Raw genomic sequence first — 15,678 nt, 5'->3', positions numbered from 1 at the left:
GTGTGTGGGGGGGGGGGGGGGGGGGTGCCCAGGATAACAGCTTCCTACATCATAACACTAAATTATTTTGTTAATGCACTTACAAGGTGTAAGAGCAAATCTGATGTGAGTTAAAGTCTTCCAGCAACTCTTGAGTAAGCATCAACCTGCTTTCATAGCAGTCCCCAGTTTTAACCTCTGCATCCTGTTTTATTACATTTGACCCTGAGTTTCTGTTTATGCTCCTGTTATTAAGATGTTTGTGTTTACAGCATCGTTCAGATACTCTATTATTCTAGTTGGTTATGGTTATATTGAGTCTTTCTGCTTTTACTTTATGTTTCCTACTGATACCTTTCAGTTTTGACTCTTACTTTTGGTAGTAATCGTTTGCTCAGTGTTTTTCCTGTCGTCTGTTCTCCTTGTCTCATTTTTCTCGTGGTGCCTGGTCCACTGTCATTGACTCTGACTCTCCTTGACTCTGAGTATTTGTCTTTATTTTGAAGGGTTTTTTTTTTACCTGTGTCTCATTCCTATTGACATGAAATGCATTATATGTTTCCAGGATAGTGTTCTGATAAAGGTCAAAAAGACTGACGACTCCATCAGATCACCATCTGGAGTACGTAGGGGACCGGGGAGAGACCACCAACCAACCTTCACACAGCAGTGATGTATGTCAGGTGGTACAGTGTGTTAAACTGGCAGAATTCAGCATTTTTAAAGAAAGTTTTAAATGTCCACAAAATGCAGCAATTAGCGTCAGATTGCAATTGTCATGGCTATACTGTTAGCCAGCGCAAGCATGCCTAACAATATATATGGAACATTTTAGCCTTTTGACCCATAGCCTAAAATTCTTAGCCCTCGCAAACATTTGACAATTGCAATGCTAGCCTGGAAAAGAGATGACAATGTGCCACCTCCTCCTTCTTCAGCATGTAAGAATAGACAAGAACCCTTGTAGGCGTATGCTTTCTCTGTCAGAATTGCTGCCTCAGTGCATACACTCCGTACACTACCTATGGTACTAAAAAAAAATAAAAATCACTCTTTCAGACGTTTGGAGTTGGAAGGAACTGTAAGTATTGGTTCTAGTGCGGTGTGTCAATGTGAAGTCTGTAGCTGCTCATTTGCTGATTGCTTTAGTTGTAAAGGTAGACGCAGACTTGGCTTCTGTCTGTCCCCCAACTTTGTTTTTTGAAGGAACTCAGTTGTTCCCTCTGACCACCTGCTCTTCTAATGCAAATCCATCCAATCACATTTATCTCCTATTCTATCTCTTTATCCTCTTGCTATTTCTTTATCTGCAACATTACTAGAAGTACTCGGTCCTGTTCATACAATCACCTATTGATCCTTTCCGTGCTTCCCCATTACTGCTTTCTATTCAGCTATCCTTCTATCCATTTATCCATCCCTTCATTCATTAGCATTGGGTATGTGAGAGGTGATGTGAACTCACCTAATGGGGTTATGTGTCTCCAGGTAATGGTTGGCTCAGGTTTCCCACTGGCTGTGCAGATGAGAGACACATTGCTGCCCTCGTTTACCGTGATGTCAGGGGAAATGTCATATATCTTGGGAGGAACTACGAAAAAAAAGAAAAAGAAAGGAAAAGGGAGAACATATAAACAAGATTAGCATTTCAAAGTGAAATATGATTCCTCCAGCAACATCATCTATATGTACGATTAAATTAGAGAGGAAATCAGTGTATGATGAATAATACAGTAAGAACAGTAAGAAGAATATATGTTTCGGTAAATGCTCCTTCACTTTACTGTTTGCATAAATCCCACATCGCATGTCATATTCAGACCCCATGAGTCTGACATTGTCACCTTGTTAGATATTCAGAGTGGGCGTAAGGGGAGTGTGACTTTCCCCTTGGCAGTTACTCCTATTCAACTGCATCAGTGACTATCACAGTCATGACTGAGGTTACACTGGGTAGTGCACACTTAGTGTAGGTTAAGCAGGTTTAAACAAAGAAGCAGACAGTCTGATCAAAATAAACGGAGGCACAGTATAAGACAGGCTAAATGTTAGCGGTGGAGGAAAGAAATGAATACAGCATAGCATGCATGGTGATAGTGTATTGTTACTGGAGACCAAATATCAATATTTTATTAAACTGAATATGAACAAGAGGGCTAATCTTATGCACCACCATCCTGAGATAACATAAGCTAAATAAACTTGACAACCTCCTAACCTCCTCGGTGTAAGCTAATAACTCCGTTCCATGAGTAAAAATAGGATACCAAATCTATTAAACTAAAAACAAAGAAATATTTGATATTCTGTGACCGAGGGCTTGAGTGTGTTGCACACTCACGATACTTTTTATCCACAAGGCAATTGCACGCCTCATAGGAGGACTTTTCTGCAAACAGTCACAGTCTGACTTGCACTGATTGCAATCACTCAAATTGCCAATATGTTGCCATCACACTAAATGGGTCTTTGTCACTGAGTGCAACTCGAGGGGACTCGACTCAACTGACCACCAGCTGGTTGTACATTAATATAGAACAGGAAGGTTGGCCAGCACAAATGTAATGGTTAAAATGGAAATTTCTGTTAAATGCAGATTTAACACCATCAGATATGTAATTTCTAACAATTTATCACAGTTAATTGCTCTATTATAGAAAACAAATTCCATGTAATTGCCAAATTGACCGCATTGAATTGCAGACTGATGTCAGACTCTGTCGTATGTTAACACTTACAGCAGGCTTTAGTGTTTGGTCTTTGACAAGTCTATCCTGGCCTACCCTGTCAAATAGGGGTTGATGTAGGAGACGCCCTGTACAGCTCACCAATCAGAGACAGACAATTAACGTCAATGAGTTTGTACTGGAACATGGACACTCCACACAGAGGGGCCCCAGCCAGGAGGCTGGTGGATCTAAACTAGCCAAATGGGGCTATGAGTCAACAGTTTGCCCATGATCAGCTCACCTCTCGCTAAAAAGAGTCAGTCTGGCAACTTATTGTATGACATCCTCTGTTGTATAAGTATATCGAGGTCCCAGTATATGTATATCGAAATATGGAAATAGTTCTTAGATATTTTTACAAACACATGAACAGGCTTTAAACAGATCTTATCTTCCTAGAATCACAACTGTACAAAAGGGTTAGGTTTGTGTATGGGATTTCCTATGCCCCCTGAATGCACCATCATGTCCGCAACTTTAGTTACTTTAGATTTCTTTAACCCTTCTAAACAACTGCTGTATAACATCTGGTGGCGATATACTGATATAATGATTGAGGGTAAACAGAAGTTAACTAATGTGCTCTCACAGCCAGAAAATGATTGACAGCACAAAGTGTGGCTCAACTAAAAAGTTTTAAATGTGAATAATAATTGAATACACTTTGACACCATAACACTGACGAAATATATTTCTTGGCCTTTTAATCACAGACACTGCGACACACTGCAGATCGATGTCTCCTAATGGCTCATGTATCACGGTACCTTTGTTACTTTGGGAAATACTTCGTGATGGTATTGGAAGTTACTATGCGTAGCTCCTAAAACCAAACTCCCCAAAAGTAAGTAATTCATAGATCCGTAGCCGGGCTTAGAGGGTGTTTATCATCAATTTGGGAAAAAAAATATATTGACGGCAGCTCATGAGAAGTCCCTGCTGGACATCACTTACACGTATAATTGGAAAGTTTCTGTGCACTTAAATCCTCTTGGAGCTTTGATGTTAAAAGCTTCGGTATTTAGGGTGCTCAAAACGCAGAGAGAAACACACGAAGCCATCCACAAAGGCCTTTGCACGCATTTGAATAAGCACACATGCAGGTACATGCGCATGTGCGCACACACTGCTGCCAGCTTATGAGACACTATTTTAATCTGCAAGATTTGAATCTCAGCGGGGGCTTTTCTGCAGTGGACTGTGTTATACAGTAATGGATTCTCACTCATCTGGGTCCAACTATTCAACTATTCCACCCTCTGCTCCTGCCTGATGCCTGCTAAAAAAACAACAAAGGAAAAGTTGATTCAACAATGTCTAGAGTTCCCCCCTTTAGGCCCACCAACACATTTTAGCGACATGGTCTTTTGTGTCATTGAACTTTCACTGCAGCATCAATTTCTCCCCTTCACTCTGTTATGAGTATACAAAGGGCACTGCAAAGAATTTAAACGCAAGCAAAACCTGCAACTTATAAACAATAAATGAGTTTCTTTAGTGTAAAACAATCTGTGGCTTGGACAAAGTAAAAGTATAAAGCTAATAACGGAACTCCGATGACCAACATTAAGGCCATAAACAGCATGCTATAACTTTAACAAGGTTATATGTGTCCCACTTGTGTATTAAGAGCAAACAGCCAATCGTCACATACAGGATGGGTTATGAAAAAGCAATCGGTTTTATAACTCTGCGATTTAAAGGAAACAAACAGCACTGTATGAATCACAAGTGGTACCGCCAACCAGCAGCCTGCACTGACCCAGGCATAACCAACCAATGAAACAAGGGAATGCCCATGAAAACATTTGCAGTGCTGCTGTTTTTCATTGAGGGATGATAGGCGTCGCTTTTGATCAACAGATCTGGATCTAAATGAGATGAAAGTGGCGGACCTTCTGTGGGAGAGGACCGGAGGCGATGTTGAATCTAGGTTATTGCTTGTCAGACTCCTGTGTTTACTTGCTGTAGGACCCCAGTGTTGACACATCTCCTCAGTGTCTGATAGCACAAAATTGAAAATGTTGGGGTTGTCTACTGATCCTATCTCTCTTTGGCAGGGACTGAGAGGTTTTCAAAGGTTTAGATGAAGAGCCCACAGTTTTTCAGCTCGGAGCTGTAGCACAGTGGCTTTACTGTATAACAATGCTTGCTCCAGTTAAGAATAACAACCGATGCTGTGAAACAGAATAAAAGATCAATACGCACCAGTCAAACTTTAGACACTGAGTGAAAAACTTTTTATCATTATGGAGCTGCGGTATCTGAACAACTGAACAGTAATTTATTCACCAGACAATTGTCCATGTTTTCATTCATGCCTTTTAAATCTATTACACTAACTACCCGAAAGCTTTTTTATAATTGTAAATTTGCTCTATTACCTCTAGTATAACTACTATAATGAATAATTAAATGTATACAACACTTAATGCAAGTAAGCAAGTAATATATTTAAAAAATGTAGATACATATGATTATTTAAAGCCATGAAAAGAAGAAGAAAGAAAGCACACCCTCTTTCAGTTCTAAGGTTTTACATATCAAGACATGATAGAAATAATTTGATAACTACAACCTCAGATCAACTCCAAAACATGACACATTACATTGTGCCATTATTTATTTAACAGAAACTAAGCCAAATGCATAAGCATAAGTTAGATACACCCTTACTGCTGCTTTAGGAATTAAGAGGTTAAGTAGCAGCCAGGTGGATTAACTGATCATCAGCAAGTGTGAGCACCTCTACAAAAGGAGACGTTTTGTCAGTTTACTGGTCTGGAGCACTCAGATGCATGTTAACACAAGAACAAAGAACCAAGAAAGAAAGACGTCAGCGATGGTCTTGGAGAAGCAATTGTTGCTGCCCATCAATTGGGCGAGGTTACGAGGCCATTTCCAAACATTCTCAAGTGAGAAAAATTATTTACAAGTGGAAAACATCCAAGACAGCTGCCAATCTCTCCAGGAGTGGACATCGCACCATCCCAGCAAATTCGTTCAAGTTCATGACAGTACAATTAGAAACAGACTGAATAAGTATGGCTTGTTTACAACGGCTGTCAGAAAGCATCTTCTCTCTAAAAAGAACATGGCAGCACAGCTTAGGTTTGCGAGGTTGCGTCTGAACAAACCACAAGACGTCTGGAACAATCTCCTTCGAACAGACGAAACCAAAGTACAGATGTCTGGCCATAATGCACAGCACCACGTCTGGCAAAAACCAAAAACAGCCTATCGGCACAAACATCTCATACCAACTGTCAAGGAGGGGCGATGATTCGGGCTTGTTTTGCAGCCACAGGCCCCGAGCACCTCGCAGTCACTGAGTCCGCTATGAACTCCTCTGTATACCAAAGTATTCTGGAGTCAAATGTGAGGCCATCTGTCAGACGGATAAAGCTTGGCTTGAACTGGGTCACGTAGCACCAGCAACTACAACTGAATGTGAAAAAGAAAAGTCAGTGTGTTATCCAGTCAAAGGAAATCCTTACTGAACTGAATTGACACTGTAAAGAGGAGTGGGCCAAAATTCCTCCACAATGCCTTTGTATAGAAAATGATTGCTTTTGTAGAAAACTGGTTCTATAAGCTTCTGAATCACAGGGTGCACTTAGTTTGTTTGGCTTCATTCTTGTTAAATAAGGTGTAATAGCACAGGTTGGTGTTTATCTGAATTTGTATCTACTTCATTTTAAAACCTAATTTTATTATGTCCTGACATGTAAAACCTGTATTTACATTTGCATTAATTATTCTGTGTAATCACTTTGCCGTTAGTTTTGAATTTTAAAAGCATTTCATCTTTTATCTATTTATTTTGGGAACAAGTTCCTTTGTATTTTCCTGGTTTATTTGCAAAAACTCCATTTCTGCTTAACTCTACAAATGAGAGGAGGTGCCACTGAAAATGTGTAATAAGGTCAACTCTTCACCTTTTGGTGTTAAATAAGTTAAACTCTTATCACGGACAAATGGGGAAATCACTGAAAGCATGTGTCATGTTTCGTCTCACTGCAGCGGCCCCTTGGCGGCTTTTTAAATAGGCAGATATGGGGGAAAGTTTACATAACTGCAAATTTATTTTAGTTTAATAATGCAACGCTGCTATTAAGTATGAAGTGTTTATTGTGTTGGGAATAGGAAACGAGTGACAGCGTGACAAAATATGATTTTTGCCATCTGTTGTTTCTCCTGTGCAAAAAAAAACTAAAATCCTAAATAATATCTTACATGCTTTTTATTAAGTGGGAGTCTTGTTGCTAGGTTACAGTGCAAAGACTTTGCAATTTGTGTTGCTGAGGGGTCCGTATGATGGACACAGGACTGAGCGGGTTGTGTATTTGTCTGCGAGTACCCTTTCCTACAAATGTTTTAGTGACGAAGCTCGCGTTAACAAGAGCGCGAGTCTCATACTGACACGTGACTCGTGTTAATACAGAAAAACGTTTGTATGTGTCGGTGGTGACTTATATGAATATGTAGCTAATGACTTTATTTTCTCATTGTTACAGTCAAAAGAAAGTTGTTATTTTCATTGATGCCATTTATATTTATTTTGTCTGGACCATCCTGTCGTTCAGTGTGCATTAGAGCCCAATGACATACCAGCTGATATAAGGTATCTGCAATAGCTGATCAACCAACATTTAAAAAGTAAGGAGGATATGACAGAAACACCCTTCAAATGCTCCATCGACACACATAACATGCTGTAGTTATGAGTGATAGACAAGTAATTCGTTCACTCTGCATCTTACTTGTTGGAAACGCCTGCCACAGTTGTAACCCGAGTGTAAAATCCAAGACTTGGTCTGACAATAAAAGATTATCAAAGGTTTTAATTTTAAAGATTTAAAATGCATTTCATATTTTTTTGCAAGGGTGCATAAATAGCTACACAACACAAACATGAGGGACGTTTATGTTTCATGTCTCTAACAGAAAAATATATTGGACGATATATTGGATTTTTTTAATATGAGTCTAGATATTGTTCTTCAAAGTCCTATATCGGTTCGACTGCACTGTGTATATGTGGAAAGCATAAAAGGAGACGGGCAAAGTTCCAGAACCTTCCATGTGCATGCATAAAAAGCTAAAGATCAGGACAGAGCCAGTCAGAGTAGCCTCCAATGGTAACAGATGAAAGTAGCTGACCTCCAAAGCAGCAGAAGCAAATATAGTCAAGCTAAAGCATTTTAAATAGAATGCCTGATGTGGGCTGGAGCTGAGATCATCTTATCTGGTGGGACTACAGCTCAACTTTCTTTGTGGCCCATCTGGACTCATGTGGGTGAATGCTGTAGTGGATATTTATGACATTTTTGCTTTTATTAGAAAAACAAAATAATGGACATAGTGACCATGAGGAAACCCACCAATAAGTGAAGTCCCTTTATGAAGCCTAAAGCTGAGAGTTTTTGAAACCTGCACCCGAAGAACAGGCTAATGAGGTGTAATTGACAAGTCATTAAATAATGTGCATATTCTTGAAAATCCTCCTCGCCGACTCTGAGAATGTCACAAAAGGGACAATTTCCCTGCTCAACTGAAGTGTTTGTGCAACCAAAAGAGTTGCTGGCTATTAAAAAGCAGCAAATGACATGTAGTAAAGCTCCAGTCAGCAGGAATTAAACTGGACATATATTATGGGTCCCAGTCCCACGACTACTTGGCTGCTTCAAATCAGCACAACGTAACCATCCAGTGAGGTTAATGATTGGAATGTGTTATGGTCCACCATTATGTTATTTTACAGCACAGTAGATGTCTCATAACATGGTAATGGAGAAACGTGGTGCAAAAATGTGCATTCGGAAATACAGCATCCAACCACAGTGAGAATTTTCTACATTTCTATCTTTATTTTTTACACAAAAAGAACTAAAAGCCTCCTCGGGCAACAGCAGTGATGACGATCTTCCTCTCTGAGGTAAAATAACACCATGGATTCTTCAGGCATTATATCGAGTGGCAGTATCAAGGTGCTCTTACAATGTTAGTCCAACACTTCAGAAGCCAGAATCGTCAATACCTTGACCCAATCAACACTTAGTAATGGCGGCCAGTGTGCTGGAGGTGATTAATTTCATCTCGTTTTCACAACACTGTAACGCAGTTACTCCAAGGTAACATGTGTACTGAGGCTCACTTTGTGTTTCTCTTAAGGTCAGTATATGCCAGAAGATACTAGGATCTTTGTAATAAAACAAACTGCTTGACCAGCCATAGTACATCATGGTTTAAAAGACAGGTTAAAACACCGCAGATGAGTTTGAAGATTTTCTCAAAATCCCTTCCCTCTATTTCAGAATAACGCGGTAGCCGCTTCTAACTGTAGACAACTTAACTCAGTGACATGGAAGTAGGGCTGCCACAAACGATTATTTTGATAGTCGACTAGTCACTGATTATTTTTGCGATTAGTAGACTAATCAGATCATCATCCATTGGATGTAAAACGTACAGCTTATTGCACCAGCAGCATCTGCTCTTATATAACTATCATTAACTTACAGCTTTAAGTGTTTTTAAGGTCTGTGCTAACTAAAAATAAAGACAAGATGATAGTTTATTGAATTTTAATGAAATTTGCAGATTGTTTCGGTGACGTTTAATAAACTCCTTGCTATCTAAAATATAACAGGACACCGGAGTAAATTCTCCAGCATCTCACACTTCTGATAATCAGCTGTCTGCTTGACGTTTATTCAGCTGTGTAAAAACTATAACTTTAATCTCAGCCAAACCGATTTACTCAGGAACAAATAAAATACTAAAAAAAAGCCAAACAATAACATTTTTAAGTTATCTAAGTGACTATATATTTAACCTGAGTAGCGAAAGATGGCGGTGGGTTTGAAAACGATTTGCCGGGAGTCCGGTGCTCTCACGGCTCTAGTGAGCCTAGCCCCCGGCTAGCTATCGAGCTAGTGGGTAACAGACGTCTCCGAAAACGTCGGAGCGCTTTTGAAAATATGTGGTGTCTTGATAAACTGAGTAGATATTTGAGGTTTACACAGCTACATTCTCGCCTGAAAATATGTTAAACGTTTATTTTGTGACCCAGAAAGAATAATAAGAGTAATATTAAAACTAACTAGCTGCCGCCATTGTTGGAAATTGAGCTGGGCTGCGCTATGAATTCTGGGACACAGCTTCTTCTTCTTCTTCGGGGTTTAACGGCAGCTGGCATCCTTGTACATGCAGTGCTGCCATCTTCTGTTTCAGTCCGTTATTACACTCTTAAATCCTACTACTTATTCCTGCGTCTTTTGGGATCTTACAAAGCTTCAAACGACGCGTCGACTATTAAATCAGTCGTCGACGATTTTGATAGTCGACTAATCGTGGCAGCCCTACATGGAAGTAAAAATAAATCTTACTGTACTGATCACAGTGTATGTATATATGTACTGTAACTCGTCCTTAAAAGGTCGGGCCCGCTTAACAAAGCTTTGCAACAACGTCACTGCTTATACAGCAATTACAAAAGCTATATATTTAAAAAATATATAATTATCATAAATCCAGTTGGGTTTTTTGTACATATAATGCACACGTCATCCTCCCCCTGTGAATGCAACATTAAGTTCTATGATATTATTTGTTTCAGGTGCTATGTTCAACATAAATAAAAAATACAACCACTTGCTCAAAGCTGCTTAGAGGAAAACTAGTCAAAACTAAGGTGGACGTTCATATAAAAGTTCCTCCCTGCTGAGATAAGACATCGTTGGAATCCTTAGTTGTTAAACTCCTGGTTAACACATTGAAAGCCTGTGAAGTTCGGTACTGCTACTGTTCCCTGGGTGCCTCTCTGAGTGCTCCATATCATCCCTTTTCCACCTCCTCCAACTCTAACATCAGAAACAGTCACGACTGTGCGACCCCTTCAACAGCAGAACAATATAACCCTTCCCTCGACACCAACATCACCAGCTTGTTGTTTTCTTTAGGCGCTAATTCATTAACGATGCAATGATTGTCATGTTTGCCCATTCCTCTCTAATTTCCCTTCTCTAGCCCTGCGGGAGGTGCTGAGCACAAGCTGCCACAGCTGATCTGGGTGGCATCATCTCCCTCCTAGCAGATGCCTCAGGTGAATAAATAAAACCGTAATGACGCCACCTTGAATTACGGAAATGCTTACAGCTGCACTATTATAACACGGGGGTTTCATCTGGGGCTGAGAAGCGGGATGCACGCTACTGGGCTGAATTCTGACAGGCCTTTCCACGATGGCTTCTGCTACTAAATTGCAGGACCCAATTACTGGCTAAACCTACTGCCATCAAGCTTTCCAATTAGAGCACAGAGGGGAACCCTGGCCACTAGCTGTAATGGACGGCAGCACGGGTGATGAGTCACAGGAAGCTGTGAGAAAGAGAGGGAGGGACAGGCAAGAAGGAAAAGAGTGCCATCCTTTATTTTCCACTGTCAGTGTTGAAATAGATGAAGATGCTGTGACTGCTCGAGACAACGCAATGTAATAATCTTACTGAAACAGAGAGGCTCTTTCATTGGAGGACACCTTTTTTTAATCATTGGCCTGAAGAAATTTGGAAGTGAATTAGGGGAAGATTTACTTGATACAATGACAGGGAAATCTTAAAATATGTTTTTAAAACTCTAAAATTACCTGCTCCCAAATTTCCCCAAACTTAATAATGAAACATGAACCCTATAAAAGTATACTGGAGTTTCTTGGATGTAATATATACCTCTATAATGCGACAGCTATTCCTAAAGGTTTTCAATCACATTTCCCCAAAGCATGCAGCAAAAAAAAACCCTTCCACTCTGTTAATTAGGTGTCAGACACGGAGACTACACATAAACAGTGACAGATTATATTACGCAAAGGGATTACCTCCATTTGCAGTGTCATAAAGCATTCACAGATAATTTGTAGCACTTAACTTCGGGGAAAGTTCATCCAAACAGAAAGAGAAACATGTCACTATGTGATGACATTTTTCTTTACTGCTTTTGAGAGAAGAAAAAATAACTTTAGTGTAAGGAAAAGTCTCGACCACACAACCTATCATGTTTGTTCCCATAGGGATAAGAGCCTCATGTAACATCAATATACTAAAGGCCCTCAGAATCAATTAGTTGATTTTTAATGTATTATACACAAATCTTAAAAAGCATGCCAAATAAATCAGAGTTGATAGATACTGAAGGTGCAGGGTGCATAAAGAAAGGGAAATGGTATCATTTCAAAGTAAAGTTGTCCTCTTGCCAGTCTCCCTTCTCTGTTCTACGTTCCTTCAGCCTAATGAGCAGCAGCATATACCGACCGACGTATTTGCAACGCGAGTTTGATCAATAGGCTCGACCAGAGTCGTCTGCCAGCGAGGCAGCCCGGGAGTTTGTTGTATAATCCAGCTTTTTATGAAGCTAAATATTACCTAAGTCTGCCTTGGCGGAGGCCAAGTGTGACAACTACAGTGGCTGCCAGTGTAGGAATAAACAAATTTTACTGCAGGATTTTCCATCATTAAATAAGGCTTTCCACCATCTAAAGGGTTGGTGCGAGCTTCAGTGCCAATGGGGATGCTCTCCTCAGCTGTGATGAATTGTTTTCCTACACGTCTGTCATTGGTTCTTCAGCTGGCAGGTGAATGAGGACTCAGATTGAAAGGGAAGCACAGGAAATGGGTCATCTGGGTCCCTTTTTTAAAAAGTGTTGCTGTCACTCATAGTTTAGAAAAGATTTTTAATTTTATATCCCCAAATTAAGTATGAACAGTCTGAATGGGTCCTCACCATAAGACCATAAGACCAAACCTATGAATTATCGAAATTAGTAAAATGAAAAGAAGCTATTCTGCACAAGAAGCTGTACTTTTCAGCACTACCTTAACATGAAATTTAATTGTGAAGAAGGTCATGTTTATTAAATAAATGTATGTATGGGATGTTTTTATTTATTTATTCTACTGGATTTGTGTTTTTCAGCAGTGGCAGTGTTGGAGGCTCTTCACTTACTCTACTGCTGCTATTTCTTTTTTAGAGAGCCTGGCCAGTGTTCAGTTAGCCTTCAAAGCTGAAGAAGCCTCTCAGATGACAGTTGAAATGAACCTAAAAAACAAGTCCAGTTGCTTTCAACTCAAGCTCTTCAGACTACCATGACACAAAAGCCCGAGAACCTACACGGACACTCTGGCTAATGAAATCCAACAGCATCTCATCTGAAGGGAATGCACTTGCAGATCAGCCAACAAGAACTAGCAATGACTATCCAATATCGAGAAGTCGTCATTAAGTTTAATACAGGACTATAACTACAACCGTACAATAAAATGTGTCAGACTCAGCAAGATTAGATACGCAGGACAAATATGTCGAGTCAAAGACAACTACTGCTGTTAAAAAAAAAGTCGTCAAATAATACATGAACACAAGTTCGGGCATAAACGACAAGCCTCAAAGCTAGCATGTCAGAAGTCTGCAAGAACTTGAGCAGTTTGGGGTCAAAGGTAATCAAATAGTTCCCTGTGAACTTGAAATAGTTCCCTGTGTTTTGCCCCATTGCATCATGGGGTAGATGGATTTTATAAAGTCTGTAAAAACAGCCAAGTGAAAATGCAGACCACTTGAATTAGAACAACGACACAAAAAACCTGCCCCAGTCTGTTTTAAATGGATTCCTGGGATAATAACAGTTCAATGCCATTCTTTTTTAGTGTGTTTGTACCTTTGTGCGTACCACAGGCTTGCACTGTGTGCTTTTAAACAAATGTTGTACCACACGTGACTCCAATCCTATAAACTTTGAAAGTAGCTTTAGTTTTAGCTTCAATATCAACTGCTGAACTCCCATAGTGTTATTAAACATATCAATCTCAATAATTTTCAACAGAAAAAAAAGAAAGAAAAAACACACGCTCAGCCATACGGCAATAATAAAAAGCAATAAAAACGTCCCGAAAAAGAGATGTTTTCTTTTTCTTTCCATTTATTTGAGCCCAGCAGCAATTGAGGAGGTGGACTAACTGGTGGAATGGCAGTACCAAGACATAAAACCTCATCATCCCTTATTGCTTGTCTGTTTTTGGCATCTCTTCATATTCTAAGATCTCCTCGTGGCTACGATGTTGGGCAGGTTAATAAAGGATTAGGACGTTAGGAGCTGCAGCACACAGCAAATAGCCGAAGACACAAATAGATTCCTGGCAAGTGCACATTAGATGATGAACATTATTCCATAATGGTATCATTAAGTATGATGAATCCAGCGATTTACCCGATTAATGTACTGCACGAATTCGCCTGAGGGCCTGGTGACAGTGTATAATGGCGGTACAGTATGATGACTTACTGTATGTCACTATAACAACGACACTATACAGATAGAAGCTGGCATGTGTGACACAAACACACGTCGAGTATTTTGTAACATAGCTGCACTTCCTACTACATCTACAGCAGATAGTGTCTTTCCCGTCGATGTGACCTGGTTGTGTTTTGTTGCTGACTCTCAGTAAGCACCTACACATAACTGGATCACTGTTAATGCACCTGGCATACATTCTCACAGTGAAATCTGTGGCAATTACCTGAAGTTATTATTTTTTTCCTCTCAGTTTATGTCAGTGGCCCACTTTTTCGCTTCGAGGCATCATTCGTGTGTGACTGAAACAGAAATGACCCCAATACCGTGGTAACAATAACACGCCGGTGAGGCGATGATAGCCTTGGAGAAAAAGAAAGACTCGGACAAACATTGGACAATTCTACCTCAAGCCTCCAAAATGCACTTGCAATCTACGGACGTCGCCGGAGTCATAGAGCGAAACAATTTTCACCGCGTCGAAGGTGTGTTATTAGACAGAACCACCTCTGTTATCAGGAGGTTGAAGTTGAGACTTTATCAGTATTTCATGCAAACTGTGTGTATTTATTCTAATAACACACGAGGCATTAATTTGGGAGCTCGTGAGATGATCAAGGCGATAAAAGACAGAAAGAATACAGTAAAATCCGAACATGCTGAGAACACGCTTTGCCCTGTGCAGCAATGTGAGGAAACTATACACACTGTTTCTATTCAACTTGTAATTAACCATAACTTTATGATAATATTCCTGTCATGACCTAATGGTGCAAAAATAACATGCTTCCGCAAATGTCACAACCAATACATATGATGAGTAATTGCCCGTGAGGTTAACGATGCACAAAGCGTGATTATGGAGAGCTTGTTACCAATTTCATGCACTTCTGGGGAATTCGTGAATTAAGGGAAATCAATTGATGAAAATGAACTTTTCGAAATACCTTGTGAGAGGCAATTAATCTTCAATGGGAGAGCTGCACTGGCCATGTAATTCAAAGATAAGCTATCTAATTTATTCATGCTAATCAGCGTCTTTAAAGCCACAGCATCTTGCTTATAAACAAAATTCCTCTACGTGTGGGACACTTAAATCTCAAAGATGATTGCTGGTTTTTCAATTAGCTGCATCTCTGACTGGTGTGGCTACTCACAGGCGCCTTAAATAGTTTACTGTCACAAATAAACAGAGAGACCGTGAGAGGACATGCAGCTTTCAGGCTGCAAAACGTGAGCCAGGGATTAAATGACCACCGCTATGGGTGCATCTCAACTCTTAGCTTGTGTGTATGAACTAATAATGTGATGGGACACAATCTTGGCCTCAATCTGTCACTGATCCTAAAGGTCAAAGTTCAACCTTTAGAGCCTGGGTCTTGATTAATGGGGCGAAAGCAGTTTGCAGCTAGCACACACACAGTCATAAGAAAAGAGCTGAACTCAGTGGGTGTTTGGATCTCCTCTTTATTGGCCCGTTGCTCATCAGTAGGTCTTTGTGTTTCATTATTTATGAAAAAAATGTGGATTATTAGTTAAAAGTAGTTATTTAATAGAAAATAAAAATTCTATTAAATTGATGCATTCCCATAAACTTCATTCACATGAAGCCACCACCTTGAG

General features: G+C 39.9%; 1 protein-coding gene across 4 annotated transcripts in view; it reads right to left on the bottom strand.

Annotated features, from left to right (window-relative positions):
- The window catches only part of negr1 (neuronal growth regulator 1), a 177,191-nt gene that overhangs the window by 86,104 nt on the left and 75,409 nt on the right, over positions 1-15,678 (bottom strand). For all 4 annotated transcript variants that reach the window (XM_085134143.1, XM_085134141.1, XM_085134140.1 and 1 more), the window contains exon 3: positions 1,445-1,570. In XM_085134143.1, the coding sequence (XP_084990269.1) occupies positions 1,445-1,570 (126 nt within the window). The remainder of the gene's footprint in view (positions 1-1,444; positions 1,571-15,678) is intronic.

This window comes from Neolamprologus multifasciatus, chromosome 15 (assembly GCF_963576455.1).
Source record: "Neolamprologus multifasciatus chromosome 15, fNeoMul1.2, whole genome shotgun sequence".
Classification (NCBI taxonomy): Eukaryota; Metazoa; Chordata; class Actinopteri; order Cichliformes; family Cichlidae; genus Neolamprologus; species Neolamprologus multifasciatus.
This window is presented reverse-complemented; position numbering and strand designations above follow the sequence as displayed.